Here is a 16,211-nt window from a genome sequence, read left to right as displayed (position 1 = left end):
GAAGAATGTACCTGGTTTTGGTAGTGCAGGCAAAAAGGAGTATTTTACATTTGAGCTAACAAATGCTTATGAAGTCCAGAACACTTACACACAAAAAGTTGTATTGAAAATAAAACTTGTCAACCCACACAAGGCACTTCTCAATGCTACCTTCAGCATTCATCCAGGTTTGTTTCCACCTCACCTCAATCATCTTGCTCCATTGATTTGACTGGAAGCATTACGAGATATCTGCTCCTGGAGCTCCACATTAGTACAGCACAAATTCTCCTTCTGGATGTAGTGAGTGCTGAGAGGAGCTGTGAACAGTCCAGCTGCTCTGGAGTTAACTTTGCCCATCTGCCCACCTGGTATGCAACAGGCTGCCATTTAACATGGAAAACAACAGACACACCACATTCCAACTCAGATTTTCACACACTAAAAAACCCCCACCAGTCTGCTTCAACAGTGGATGGTGACTTAGAATTCAATGAACCCTCTGCCTCAATTACAGTGTCGCTAAGAGTTTTACCTGTCCCAAAATCTCACCATGCCAAGATTCTCCAAACGCCAGTGCAAAAATCAACTCTGTATCCTTCTTTGTAACTCCGAATCCATGACAATAACACTCACACACTCACATGAATAAGTTTGTATGTATACAAAAGGGCTGGTGAAGACATTCCTGTAGAATGTCTTGTTGCATAACATGCTGAATACCTCATTTATTCAGCTACGTCAGTGGTTCACAGCACTGTTAAGACATCCCTAATTTGACTGGCATTCCTAACGAATATTCAACAAAGAGTGGTTATAATTAGCATGTACCTTGGAACCAAATCACATCCTAACGTGTAAGCAGAATGTAGGGCCAGTAAACTGTTCACATACACAGCAATACCTCACTCTCACCCCCCACCCCAAAAAATCACAGGTCAACTTCAAAGCAAAAGAAAATGGAAGAAGTTTGGTCCAGACTTTCATTTCAATACTGGAGGAAAAGAGAAACAACCCAAATTTGCTGATTTTTTTCCAATGGTTAAAAAATCACCACCCCACAGAGAGACGAAACAGGAAAAACTCCAGCAGGACCAACACCTTGGCAATCTAAAGCTGGGTTCCTAAGTTTGGAATGTGTCTGGCTAACTCTGTCAGAGGCATACTCTGCAAGTGCTCTGCCCTTTTATCCTCGCATCCAGGTAAATGATGAAAATGGCTTTGGCTTCACTGAAGATTTTTTTTGTTACAGAAGAGAGTTCTGAAACTCAAGAGTTCAAGATGCTTGCTGAAGTAAAGGAGGGAGAACAGTGAGCTGGTTGTGAGATACAAAAATCTTAGTTTATTTAACAATGTTAACATTTAATACAAAGACACAAAACAGTTCTCTTTGTCTCGACCTTACAGACTTTATTCCATCTCCTCTACCACCCAAGCTCAGCTCTCAGAGAAATGAAAGGGATAGCACTGAAATGGTAAAGCCAGTTACTTGAGGGGGTTTTAATTTAGCTTTTCTTTTGATCCTTGGCCAACCCTATTTCCTTTTAGTCATAACATTTCTATTCCCATTTCTATTCCACAGAGTCAATGACAGGTAAAAAAATATGGAAAATTCTAGGACCATCTAAAATTCTGTTCTACTTACAGTTTTATTTCTGAAGTCCTAGAATTCCTACAAAGGCTTCTTTAAAAGGCCAGAGAGTTTTGTCAGAGAGACTGTGGCTGCCCCATCCCTGGAAATGTTCACAGCCAGGTTAGGGTGGGGTCCTGAGCAACCTGACCTACTCAATGACATCCATGCCCATGGCAGGTGGGGCTGGAACCAGATGATCTTTAATGTCTGTTCCAACCCAAATCATTTTGTAATTCCATGAAATGACCCCTGATTAGCCCCATTCAAGTGTTAGATGCAAGAGGTTTAATTGTTTTTGTTTATTTTGTTTTTTCTTAAATAACCCCATAGTGGTCACAAATGTCAAACCCTGTTTTAAACATCTCTACAAGCATTTTTAGACCTAGATGTCTAAACTTAGGTCATTAAAAGAAAGGTTAACTCCCGATAGTCACTGCAATGCCTTCGGTTTTACAGCTTATTCTGGAAGTGCCACAAGAGGAATCTGAAAGACACAAGACACCCAAGTTTACATAATTGGCATTAAAATAAAAGGTTATTAAGTATCACAGAGTAGTAGCTATCTGTTGGTTGCAGTCAGAGGACAGCACTTTGCTACAAGCCCATGAATTGTCAGAAGGGCTGAGCATCTTTGCCTTTGGCAGCAGCACTAACTCAGGTCAGCTAAGGACAGCATGTGCTCACAGAAGGCACCGGGGTGCCCTGGCAGACCCTGCTGCACCCACATGCAAACACACCAGTTGCTTCAGAACAATTGCTGCAGCCTCGTGATGCCACGGACAAAACCCCACTTATTGCAGGAACACTGGGAATGTCCTGCACCAACCAACTGCCAGCAAGTCTTCCAGGGGCTTCAGCAGGAGACTGTCACATCTCATTTGGGTGGCATGCAGCATGAGCATCACACAAGGGCATTGTTTGGGAGGCAGGGCAGCACACTGCTCTCTAAGGGATCACCAACAAGACGTTCCTGTGGATCATTCTGCAGTTCAGGAGGTTAAAAGGGCCAAGCTGCTCCATGGAGTACCTACAAGATCACAGCATGCTCCGTCTACACCCCTACATACAGAGTGTGAGCCAAGCCACCCTCTGAGCAAGATGATTAGCACAGACCTCCAAGAGCTGTCCTTGTCACTTTCTACCTTCAGCTCCTTGCTGCTGCCTTAGATCCCAGATTCCTAAACTTCCTTAGATTACATCCACACACTCAGGCTGGTGGTTGCTCTAAAAAGGGCCATCCCAAACTGCTGCCTGGAGTGATGTCACTGCAGCACCTGACACTGCAGGTGCAGGTCACTGATCTGCTCTGACAGGGAGCAGCCCCTCAGCTGTGATCAGCACAAGCACAAGCACAGGAGGAAATCCTCTCCAGTCACCTCTCACAGTATTCATCTCCCACAGGCACATGCTGTACCATGGAGGGCAGAGGAATAATTCCACTAACCAACACTACTTCTTACTGGGTGCACTTTGTCCTTTTCTAGAAGAACAGTCTACAACACTTCCACCAGCACTTTGAGACTTCTTAGAGATCTGCTATCAGGTACTAACTAGCTCCTTAATCCAGTTAAATTTTAACCAGGATAATAGATAAAGCAGTCAAATTGGAAATTTTCAGCAGCATGATTTTTTTAAATAAGTCATTGACCAAAGTAATCTTGGGGATAGTCATCAGACTCTTAAATTTCCATTCATTTACTAAGAGGCACCTGATCTACAGCTAAAGGCTTCTCTCTGATTTTTAAGTGTGTCCTTTACCAAACTGGTGGACCAGCCCATGGAAAGACAACCAGTATCTAATTTTTTTATTTTTTAAGAACTCCTCTCTGTTCTGGAAAGTCCTTCCCAGGGTAGACATGTGACTACAGAAGTTTGAGCTCTTACACTAGACAGTAAATACCAATTCAGGAGCAGTGGCAGAGGTGGAGGTCAGTAAGAGAACACAAGACTACTCTTGAGACTTTCGGAACTGCAGCAGCAAAGAAAAATAAGCAACAGAGGAGGAATGCAGGTATGCAGCACCCCTCCACAACAGCCCTCCTTGGAGACTACAGCCTCTTTCTTTGTGATGCTGTAGTCCCTAATCAAGTACTTTCCCACTTTTCTTTCAGTGGGTCACACTCTTTTTGTGTCCCTTTCCTCTTTCCTTCCCTGAGCTTTTGGCTTTCTGCTCCACAGCTGCTCTCTCCAGCATTTCAAGTGGGATAGCTGGACACTCACTTTAAGGTAAGAGCTGTCAGTCTCCCTTCTGAGATAGGCAGCAGAACTGGGACAACACAGCACCACCTGAGCAGCACGTACAGACTCAGCACTAGAGGGAACTGCTGAAGCAAGGGTGGCATCACAACCCCACTGTGCCTGTGCATCTCTACAGACAGTCCCAGAAAAAGCTGCTCTTCCTTTCCCTTCCAGCACCAGCAAGGAACCACTGGCACATCTTGTAATGCTACTAAGAGGAGAAAAGCAGGTGATGGAAGACAAGGGATCACACTGGCACAACCACCTGAGCAGGGTGTTGTCTCTAAGTTGTTCGCTCCTGAGAGCAACCCCATCCAGATAGCTCAGTAACTTTACCAGGAACTGTTCCTGCTCTGCTTATAATGAAGGAAGAGATGGACTTGGAGTGCTATGAAGTGTTCTGCCCCCTGGAACAGCCTGGGAAATCCTACACACTAAGGGCAAAACAACAGACACTAAAGACAGTAACTTCCCAGGGATGGCTTCTAGTGTTCATATATCAGCATCCACGAGCCTTTGAGGTCAGATAATTCCTAAATCAACTAAAAGGCTGACCTGTCTTGCAGACAGGCACATCCATGCAGGTTGCCTCTGCAGGGTAATGGTTTATGCCAATAGGCATTTTGGCACAGATCATTAAACATCTTTCTATTTGTGATAACTACAGCTCCCTTTTCCTTCTATATCATCATCATCCTGATATCATGAAACACTTTCTCTATGATCACATACACTACACAAATTACAGAGAGGGAAGGCTCTGCAGGACTGAAAAGCATTGGTGTGAGAAGTCAGAAGAACTTACAGCACCATCTGTCCCCCTCAGTGATCAACTTCGGCATCTTCAAACTGCCCGGCAACTACTGGTGCTATGTCCACCTCCATCCCATCTGAAAGAAAACAGGCAGTGCACTGTAAACAAGCGGATGAGAGATGACGTTTTCACAGGAAAGAGAGCAGATGCCCTCTGCTGACAAGAGGATGTCAGGACAGAAAATCCCTTCACTGAACTTCTGAAAGTAGCCTAAGGAAATGCTGATCAGCTCACAAGTTTCTGGGTTTGCTCCAGCACTGCTGGTCAGTCATTTACAGATGTCACCACTTCCTACAACCTCACCTCACCATGTCTTATTTAAAGACTTAAACATTGGATTTTAACTATTTTGTGTTTTAAATGAAGTTTTGGTGTAACAAATGTCATGATTCCTTTGAATAACTCTATTCTAGCAGAGGCTGTATCCTGTTCTGAAACAATCATTGAAAAGAAAGATTGCCCTGTGCTACAATGTCAAAATATAAAGTAACTCTGAAACTGAGCAGCCCTGAGGATATTTGTAACTGCAGTAAACCAAGCAGCAGTACTTTAGCAAGTAAGATTAAAAAGTAAACAAAATTGATGAAGATGACTCTGAGACAGGTGACATACTTGCCATTCGATTTACATTCATTTCTGGAATTTTGGAATTCAGAAACCTGACTAAATTTTCAAACAAAAGGCACTGCTGAAACAGGAGCCTATCACCTATAGTTGTCTTTACATAAATTTATTCAAAACTGCGGAACAAAGAGAACCTGAAAACAGCTGACAAAACAAGTAAGATTAAAAACCTCTCCCTGTGGTTGAGAAAAAGTAGTTCTTGTTTTCTAGAAATCCACAACTTCTGGATCATTTTCCATCTTTCAAAAACATGAGGGCATATAAAAAACACTGCAATTTATATATAAAAAAGAAGCAATACTACTAAACTACTTCCCTGTTCTTCTCCCATGTAATATAGTGCTCTAGTGAAAACAGTACACAGAAAAGACGAGTCTAAGAAATCAGGTGTTTTTCCCCATACAAAAAAGAAATTTTACTCCTTAAATACACACTTGAACAATCAATAGAATTAAGAGACAGCATCCTTCTAGAAAAAGAGATCTTTTTAAATAAATTCATTTCAGTGTGCTGAGTGATTCAGAATTCACCCTGAACTCTGTTAAGATAACCATTAATTTATAATTTGGGGCATCAAAAAAAACTCCTCAAATCAAAACCACAACTCATTTAGAGTAGAAACCACTTCCTAACTCTGGTGTAGACTGATAAATTTAATTTTTTTTTAATCCTAAATCAATTTCACTTTACCACTGTTCCAGGAAATCCTACCAAGAAGAATCAAGTGTTCTAACACTGAAGTGCTCACTCTTTAACAGAGCAGCCCTCAATCCACAGGAGGCAACATGGTGCCATGTGGGTGATCCCCCACCTTCTGCAGGGAGGTATCACCCACAGCATCGCACTCGCTCAGTCCTGCTTCATGGATTAGCCAAACTGGAGAGCCACTGCTTTCCTATCTTAGAACCACAGAATGGTTTGGGTTGGAGGGGACCTTGCAGCCATGGGCAGGGACACCTCCCACTAGACCAGGTTGCTCAAAGACCCATCCAGCCTGGTCTTCAACACTTCCAGGGATGGGGCTTCTCTGGGCAAGTGGCTCAGCACCCCCATGGTAAAAAAATCTCTCCTTTTACCAATGTGAGTCTCACCTCCTTTGGTTTGAAGCCATTCCCCCTTGTTCCACAAGTGCCTTACAAAAAAGTCCGTCCCCATCTTTAAGTACTGAAAGGCCTCAGTAAGGTCTCCCCAGAGCCTTGTCTTTTCCAGTCTGAACACCCCAACTGTCTCAGCCTGTTTCCATAGCAGAGGTGCTCCAGACTCCCGATCATCTTAATGACCTCCTCTGGACTCACTCCAGTAGGTCCATATCCTGTTATGCTGAGGATCCCAGAGCTGGATGCAGCACTCTAGGTGGGATCTCACCAGAGTGGAGCAGAGGAACAGACTGCCCTCCCTCACCTTGCTGGCCACACTGCTTTGGCTACAGCCTAGGACACGACTGGTGTTCTGGGCTGTGAGTGCACATTGCCAGGTTAGGTGAAACTTCATCCACCAGCACCCCCATGTCCTTTTTGGCTGGGTTGTTCTTAATCCCTTCATCTCCCCGTTTGTGTTGACACTGGGAGTTGCTGCAACCCAGGCGCAGCACCTTGCACTTGGCCTTGTTGAACCTCATGAGGTTCCCATGGATCCACTCAGGTTTGCTCAGGACACTTTGGATGGCATCCCATCCTTCCGGAGTGTCAACCATACCCCTCAGCTTGGTGTTTGCAAACTTGCTGAGGGTGCACTGGATCCCACTGGCTGTGTCACTGATGAAGACATATTGTTTAGTAAAACAAAAGCATGTCTTACCTTCAAACTCCCTTATGGAGTCCTCTGTTCTCACTCCAGCCATGTTGTACTGGGTGCTGACAGACTGGGCTAACATGCCTTCTAACCTCTCCAGCGTGGCCTGGCCTTCTGCAGTTAAATGTGACAATCCCTCTTCGTATGTGTAAAAGCTTGGGATGTCACCTTGTTCTAGCTCTGCAAAAACAAGTTTATGTTTGGCAGACTTAAGTTGAGAAGCCAGAAACATGCAGAGGTGGAGGAATAGGGGAGCAGCTGGGCAAGTTATGCTCAGATTAACTGAGAGATTAAAAAGCTGCTTACATCAGGTAAAGAATACACACAGCAATGTGGACTGACCACAAAGCAGCACAGGCATTGAACCTGGGCTAGCACAGCCACTGGGAAGAGGAAAGGCTGCTCTTTGTGTCTGTGGGTTTTGGAGAGCCAGAACAATGCTTTTGAGGAATTCCTGTCATTTGTGACAGCTAAACTACAGGTTTTCTGCAGATTTATGAATTTCTATACTGTGCCTGTGACAAAAGGGATGTTTAGGCAAGATGAGTAATAAACAATTATGACAGATACCAGGTAACCAAGTGCTGGCAGGTATTTCAAAAGAAGCAACTGTTACCAACCGCGGGCCTCAACATCGTACTCGTCCCCTTCGTAATCGTTGTCTGAGTCCTCATCGTCCGGGTCTGGGTGCAGGGCCTGGCACTCGCACATCGCTGAGAACATGGCTTCCACTGCAGGAACACAAGGGAACACAAACTCCACCAACGCCCCAAAGCAACAGGCAAGAAACCCCCTCTGACTGAGCAGAGGGAGCCAGAACACTCCTTTAGGAGAACCACAACTGAATTCATATTTGAAAACATCACCCAACAAGCCAGAAGCCAGGTAAGAAACAAACAGGTTTCAGAGATCCAGCCTGGTGCTTTAGCCTCTTAACACCACTTTTGCATTATTTCACTGATGATAAAGGTTTATCTCTGGACAGTTATGTCTGTGGTTACCTACTGCATGAAAACTTGCAGCATCTCATCCATCAGATTCCTAAAACTTGAATCCAACTGTAAGCTCCACACCAGACAGGATATGACAGCTTTCCAGTGGTAGTGCCTGGGCATTAGCATGTTTCTAATGAAATTGTCACTGACTCAAATATCACTGAATTTGTAATTAAAAAGACATTTCCCATACATATTCTCTGCAAATGTATACAAGTGAGATTATCCATGCTGTGTATTTATACTCAACAGTTTCTATTTTAAAGAACTGGAATTCTCCCTGAGAAGCAGCTGCTTGAAGGAGTCCATTTTTCAAGCCAGATAAAAGAACTTGCTTTATTCTTTCCAGCACAGAGGAATCAAGTACTAGAGAAGGACACTGAAGGATCATAGTATTTACACCTCTGCACCCAAGTGTCTCCCACATATAACCAGGACTTGGAAGTAAAACACAGCTCCCACTCGCACTTACAGGCTGATTTGTCGCTAGGTACAAATCTGAATTCCGCAATCGGTTCGACGTCATCATCGCTGTCATCCCCCTCCTCTTCAGTCATGGGAGCCTCTTTTGTCTCCTCTTTAAGAAATTGAAAGATTTAGAAGAAACATGTTTATTTTGTAAAAAAAAAAAGAAAAGTCATATTTGGTTATTCTTTCAGGAACACGCACATAATCAAATCAGAAACAACCCAGGAGAGGCACAAAACCTCAACTCCGTTCTCCCAAAAAACTCCATGACACTCCAAGACCCACATGGATATATAAGGCCCTCTCACAGCACCTCAACAACACTTGCAACACATGTGAAATCTTCTCTGTTTATAACCTAAGGAGTAAAGATTTCTGTATTGGTCACACAGTGTACTCAAGTATTTCAGGAAAATTGCCTGATTCTTATTAAAAACAACAGTGCTCAAAACCCCCCAGTTCACAACTATTACCATTTTTCAAATCACATGGATTTTTTTATGGATCCTTAAAATTACTGTCACAAAATCAGCTAGCTTCCAGTGTGGCCCCTCACGGGGGACTCTGACATGTGCAGAGGATCATCTGCTCCATTTCCAACATTCCTAGTCAGCCAGAAAGATGTCAGAAATACAAAGTACACCCAGAACCAGTGACATGTCTGGTGCTTCCTGACTTCTGTATGCCATGTACATGAATAAATAAGCACCACTGTAGTGTTTTACCTTTTGTGAATAAAAAACCCACAAAAATGGCTGCAGTTCCTCATTTTGGGGCTGGGGACAATGCACTGACAGCCACAGAAGTGCATAATTATTTTCTACAGGAGAAGAGGCTGTGCCACTGAGAGTGGTTTTTATCACACACAAAACTGGCATCACCAAGAATACAAAGATGCCAAGAAGCTGCCAGCCAGCTGCCCCAAAAATGAAGTGTGCAAGGAAGCTACCCAGTTCTTTTCCAACTGACACCCGCAGGCACAGCTTGCTACTGCTGAGTCCAGCTCTTGGTTTTCAATGCAGTCAACTTCTGAGTGCCTTTTTCTAAAAAAGGGGTGAGGACAAGGCACAAACACACAGAGAGCACACACAAAACTTTGAGAGGAAGAACACAATGTACCCTGCACAACTGCAAATGAAGGCTCCTGAAGCCAACTAAGTGGAAAGGTTTAACACTATTCAGCAGTTAAAATTGCAGGCCAGGGCTAGACTTTGAAAAGTAAAACTTATCTGCTGTGGAAGATTTATTGTAGGCAGAGCTGATATACTAAAAAATATATCCATAAAAAATCAGTCTATTAAGGATTTCTAGATAAAGGCTTTCACAGGATATCCTGTGAAATATTATGGCATATTTTCAAATGCCATAATCATAATGAATTAAAAGCTACAAACAGTATCTTTCTTCAGATGAGACTCTTTTTACTTCAAAATAACCACAGTTAAAGGAAAATGAGGAAGAACCAAGAGGAATATGCAAATGTTCTCTTATTATTTGTAGTAATAGACTGTCAGAGAACATTAGTAACATAAGGGAAGGAAATAATGCACTAATAGCTTAAAAGCATCTCCATCTCCTCAGAGTCTTGTCATTACTTTCTGGATTCATTTTTTTAAAAAAATTAAATGCCAGATTTTAATCTTTAGCTGTGATGACCAGTAGGCATGAAAGGGAAAAGGAGACCTGCTTAAGACCAAACACCCATTTAATCTCCAATTGTGATGGCAGTTTTTGACACACTTAAAATATTAACAGGTCTGCAGGAAGAAAAATATCTATCTATCTATCTATATATATATAAGTAGAATCTTATACAAACAATGAAACAGAAAGTTTGCTTTCTCTACATCAAAGCAACATGGTCCAAAAGGTATGTTTTGTGGGCCATCTACAAAGATTCATCAAAGCCTGGTAACATGACCTATTGCCTTTTCTTATTTGTATTTAACCAAGCTGTGGGAGAAAATTACTGAAAAGTTCCCTGGCAGTGAAACAGCAGGAATTCATCAAGCCTGGAGAGGGCAGCATCATTAACATAAATTCAATAAAGAAAAAAATGTACTCAAGATGGAATCACAGGGAGACTGGCAGAGGAACTAAATGGTTTAAAACAGTGTAAAAGGGCAGAGAACTGATTCTCAACAGCTTCAGTGTACGCAGCCACAAGCTGCGAGCAGAACTGCAAAGAAGTGACTCTAAACAAGTGCTAAGCTGTGTTTTTACAATTACTATCCTTCAGGAAAATAACAAACAAAATACAAGCAATTGACAAGCTGCGAGCAGAACTGCAAAGAAGTGACTCTAAACAAGTGCTGTGTTTCTACAATGACCATCCTTCAGGAAAATAAAAAACAAAATACAAGCAATTACCTAAAATCAACATTTCCTCCCACTGAGGAGGAAATCCTGTCACTCAGGACTGAGTGGGAGCAGCAAGCAACACTCCTTACCTTCGAACTTGGCGTTCACCATGACGTACAAGTGCTCCCTTGGGTAGGCACTCAGGTCCCTGGAGACAGCATGCAAACTTATGGTGGGGTAATCCAAGGAGAAGCCAACTCCAGAGTTTTCCAGCCAAGACAGGCGACTAACGAGGGAGGAAAAAAAGAAGAGACAAGTTAGAAACTAACAGAGGAATTCACAGTATCGGATTCAAGCCTGCAGAAAAGCAAACCAGCCCCAAAACGTGAGTAATTGTGGAGAGGGCTCTTAGCCCACTCTGCAGGCACACACGGTCCTGGACCTGCCTGAACAGGACTTTGCAAGAGCATTAACTGATGGCTGAGGTAAAAGACACCTTTGCCTACAGAATATGAAGCTAAAAACCCTAAAGCCATCACAGCTTTATCACATTTGAACTAAATGCTGAATTTTCCTCCCTGCCTCTCCATTTTCTCCTCCCTGCAGATATCTATCATTCCAAAGCCAACTACAGAGGTTCCAGAGTGTGATTTGTAACTCAAGCTATTAAATGTGATTTTCCAAGACAAAGAGGATACTGAAAGGCCAGACAGTGTCATAACTCCTACAGGATTATAGATGTGATGTGGATATAGCCTGCAGGTAGAAAAACAGCCCGTTCTGTCATCAGCAGAGCTGGGTTGTGGGTATTCCTCCAGCCCAACTTCTGTGCCATAGTCTCTGCTTTCCCCACTTTCACTGTCATTCCTAACCACAGCAAGAGACAGCACAGGTTGGCACCACCAGGATGCTGCCTCCTTCTTAACACAACAATCAACACCTTTCTACGCACTGAGAAATCAAACTCAAACTAGATTTGGGTGCCTGTAATCAATGATGTCACACAGTGAACAGAAATACTCAGCACCAGAAAGCAAGACCTCCACCATGTGCAAAACTCAGCATTCACAAGCTTTTGTGGTGGGACAAAACCAATGAGAAGTTCACAGAAGACTCCTGGCCTTGGAAAATCTGGCTGAGAGCAAAAGCTGGTACAGTGGGAGCAAGGAGTTTTTCCTAGCCTCAATTATGCAGTCCTCAATGTTTACAGCTGCTGGTGGAGAGTCAGTACTTGGATCAAGAGCCATACTGTGCTCCTGGATGCCCCGTTCTCCCACAGCACTCCTGCAAACACTGGCGTTCTCTGTTCGTCCCAACAAGTGACTCTGGTGGAAGCTCTGTGGTGCATTTGAAACATGTGGAGAGGAAGCTGGCAGACCTGCAGGTGCCTCACACTAAAGTCTACTGAAAGCAACCTACAAGGAAACTCAACATTACACCTCTGGTCCTCAGAGCAGATACCACACAAACAAAAGTCCTGGTAGTTGTAACCAGACTAAATAAAACAGTGAACAAAATTCCAGAGAGATTTCTCTCCAACACACCACTAACAAGCTCAGGTGGGGCAAAAGCTCCTCTGACAATATTGGCCATTTCATAAAAGTTTCCTAGTCTGAGGTTTTTAGAAGTGCACATTTTAAATTATGCTTTTGTTCCAACAGTGTTCTTCAGTTACAGAATATATTATGAGTACTTTTCCATGGTTAAAGAAAATTAAGTTGTTTTAATCATCAAGCTGTCTCCCTGAGCTATACCAATGCAGGAAGAATTGAAAGGAAACCATAAAGAGCTCAGATAACATCTTCTAGAATAACCAGACTGATTTCTGCCTAGTAAGAACAGTCTCCACATGATTAATACAACATGAAACACTTCACAGAACCAGAGTAGTTATTAACAGCAGAAACCCAACAGCCCTGTCTACTCCTCTGTCAAAAGAGGAGAGCTGCTATGGTTTTAATTATAGAATGGTTTGGGTTGGAAAAGACCTGAAAGATCATCTAGTTCCAATCCATTACCTTGGGCAGGGACACCTTGCATTAGACCAGGATGCTCAGAGCCACATGCAACCTGGCCTTGAACACTTCCAGGGATGGGACATCCACTGCTTCTCCAGGCAACCGGTGCCAGGGTCTCACCCTACTCACAGTAAAGAATTTTCTCCTCATAATCAATCTAGCACTCTTTTTCAGTTTGAGGCCATTCCTCCTTGTCCTATCACTACATTCCAGTCAAAGGGCCCCTCTCTGCCCTCCCTGTGTGCCCCTTCTGATACTGGGAGGTTCCTGTGTGATCTGCACACAACTTTCTCTTCTCCACGCTGAACAATCCAAACTTCCTCAGCCTGTCTTTGTAGCAGAAGGGCTCCAGTCCCCTTATGAACTTTGTGGTGTCTGCTAGACTTGCTCCAAGATTTCCAGGTCCTTCTTATGTTGGGGATTCCAGTGCTGGATACAACACTCCAGGTGGGGTTTCACAAAAGCACTGGGGCAGAATTTCCTCTCTTGCCCAGCTCGCCATGCTGTATTTGCTGTGGCCCAGGACACAACTGGCTTTCTGGGCTCCAAGTGCACATTTCTCCACCGTGCTGAATTTTACAGAATGGTCTGGGTCGGAAGGAACCTTACAGCTATCGCTTTCCAAGCCCCTGCCGTGGGCAGGGACACCTGGCACCAGGGCAGGCTGCTCCAAGTCCCATCCAGCCCAGAATTCCCCAGCCAGCCGGGTCCCTGGCCGTGCTGCTCCCTCTTGCCTGCTTTAAAACGAGCAGGAGCAGCGGCACGCCCGGCAGCGCCTCACAGCCCTGAGGGCTGCCCCACATCACGGCCCCGTCACCCGAGCCCCCATCCCGGGCCCCTCAGGGGGGTCCCGGCCCCGCGTGTCCCCCGCACCTCTCGGCGATGTAGAGGGTGCCGGAGCCCAGGCTGCGCCCCGCCAGCAGCGCCTCCGTGTCCGGCTGCTGGTGGCGGACGCCGTCGGCCGGCGGCGGGAAGCGCTTGAGGAAGCTCATGGCGCCGCCGCCGCCTCCCTGCTCCACCATCGCGGCCGCCGGAAGCGGAACGCGCCGCTCTGTGATGCGATTCCGCCCGGGACGCGATGTCACCGCCCCGGGACGCGATGGCACTGCCGCGCTGTCGCTCCGCGGGGCCCGGCGCTGCCGCGGCTCTGGGTGCCGCGAGCGCCGCGGGCGAGGTCCGAGTTAAATCGTGTTTGTGTGGAAAAAAGGGGCAAAGGGGAGCGCTGAGGTGATCGCTGAGGGCTGGAGCACCTCTGCTGTGGGGACAGGCTGAGAGCTGCTGTCCGAAGGGAAGGCTCCAGGGAGACCGTACAGCCCCTTCCAGTACCTAAAGCGGGATACAAGAGAGCTGGAGAGGGACTTTGGACAAGGCCATGAAGGGATAGGAAAAGGGGGAAAGGATTCAAATTTACAGAAGGCGGAGTGAGATTAGATATTGCGAAGGAATTCTTCCCTGTGAGGATGCTGAGGCACTGGCACAGGTTGCCCAGAGAAGCTGTGGCTGCCCCATCCCTGGAAGTGTTCAAGGCTAGGCTGGATGTGGCTCTGAGCAATCTGGTCTAGTGGAGCCTGCCCATGGTAGGCGGTTTGGAACAAGATGTTTGGAACACGTCTTTAATGTCCCTTCCAACCCAAAATGTTCAGATTCTATAATCGACAGTACCAAGAGCAGTCACAGAACCATTGAATATCCTGAACTGGAAGGGACCCACGTTGGTCATCCAGCCCATCTCCCAGCCCTGCACAGGACACCACAACAATCACACCTTGTGCTTGAGAGTGTTGTCCAAATGCTTCTTGATCTCTGCCATAGCTATTTTAGCCTGTAAGTCTCGTTGGACCGGTGACAGAGGGAAAGATAATAAATAATAATAAATACAGCAGATTCACGACTACCGTTATTGGATTCTGGAAGGGGAATTTCTGGTGGGTGACCAGCACCTAATGTCTCATAAATGCACTCAGAGAAGAAAAAGAAAATCACAAGTACCTGACCTGCTTAAAGGGTATCCAGTTGATTTTCCCCAGCAGTGATGAAGTTGGGGTCAGGAGCCTGACACTCCTGCAGTACCTGGCGAGCGGGAGGTGCTACAGGACAGCAGATTTTAGGGATGGGAAAGCTGCCACACCCTCACAAGCATTGCCCCTGCTCCTTCCCCTGGATTTACACCATTTCTCCTGCTACTGCAGTGAGAAGCAGGGATTACTGATGCATCAGTGAAGGACATCTCTGTCAGGATGCTTTTGTTAACGCCATCAGTGAGACAGCATCACTGCAAACATCCCTTCTTCCTGACTTGTCAGGATGGCAAATGCTCCTGCCATAGCAACATACCAAAAGCAAGTTGTTAGATGTTGTGGATGTTAACCTTCCCTTTTATCAGTTTAAATTTACTTTTTAGGAGTAATTTAGCCACCTGTGTGCAGGTTCTCGCAAACATGAACCAATTATTAACAAGATTAGGTCTCCATCTTTTCTTTCTCTGGACTTTCCTAGCTATGGTCTTGGATAACAAAGACCAGAACATGAAATGGTTCTCTTAGTCTGAGATACTGACAATGCTTTGGAAAGCTGGTCAGCCATGCCTACCCATTTTGGATTTTAATTAAGCAAATAATAATGCAAATAATTGTTACTCATACAAATAATCACCTAGACCAAAATGAAAACAAATTCCACAGTGAAGTGATATTTAAACACCGCTGGAATAGCTTGAGAAAAACAACAGAGGCAACAGATGAGGAAAGGGGAATTTCTCAACCATCTTCAAGTTTGCCACACTAAGACAGGTGGTCAACTGGAAACAAAAATTTGCAGTTCATCCAAGAACACAGATCAGACTATGGTAGTTGGTGGGAAGAGACCCAAATACACCAAAATACCATTCACTACGCTTAGTGGTTACAAAGCAATGCTCCTGTTCATGTCCCCCACCTCTTACCTAATGTGGCTGTCATATCAGCCACAGAGAGTTCTCACCACCTTTGTAGTTAACTCCAAATCACACAACAGTTTTAGGTCATTATAAATTAAGATTTCTGAGTGGTTGGGGTTGAATTATTGCTGACTGAAGCTGCTGCAGTGGAGTAGTACAGAGATAATTTCTTTTCCTGCATGCAAATGCAAGTCTTTCTTCTGTGGCATACCACTCTTCCAAAAGGTAATGGGAAAAGGGATTGTTTAAGCCCAGAAAGGAAGTTGGTTTTGAGGATAAGGCATTAAAGAAGGAGGAGAAATTCACATCTTCCTTACCTACACTTCACGCCAGAGTACTGAGCGCTGCACCTAAGAGAAGCTTAGAGGAGGAAGGCAGATGTTTCCTCTAAGTTAGAATGGAACAGAATGGCATT

The 16,211-nt window shown here is 44.7% G+C and overlaps 1 protein-coding gene across 1 annotated transcript; it reads right to left on the bottom strand.

The window, feature by feature from the left end:
* Positions 1–1,295: 1,295 nt before the first annotated feature.
* CLNS1A (chloride nucleotide-sensitive channel 1A) lies at positions 1,296–13,889 on the bottom strand. The gene is made up of 7 exons (XM_039701083.1): positions 13,735–13,889; positions 10,993–11,129; positions 8,547–8,651; positions 7,700–7,810; positions 7,086–7,259; positions 4,656–4,740; positions 1,296–2,096 (listed from the first exon to the last, which is right to left on the bottom strand). Exons 1-6 carry the CDS (start codon positions 13,881–13,883, stop codon positions 4,673–4,675), a joined length of 744 nt encoding a protein of 247 aa, XP_039557017.1. The 5' UTR covers positions 13,884–13,889; the 3' UTR covers positions 1,296–2,096; positions 4,656–4,672.
* Positions 13,890–16,211: the final 2,322 nt, after the last annotated feature.

Source organism: Passer montanus, unplaced genomic scaffold (assembly GCF_014805655.1).
Source record: "Passer montanus isolate IOZ18808 unplaced genomic scaffold, ASM1480565v1 scaffold149, whole genome shotgun sequence".
Lineage (NCBI taxonomy): Eukaryota > Metazoa > Chordata > Aves > Passeriformes > Passeridae > Passer > Passer montanus.
This window is presented reverse-complemented; position numbering and strand designations above follow the sequence as displayed.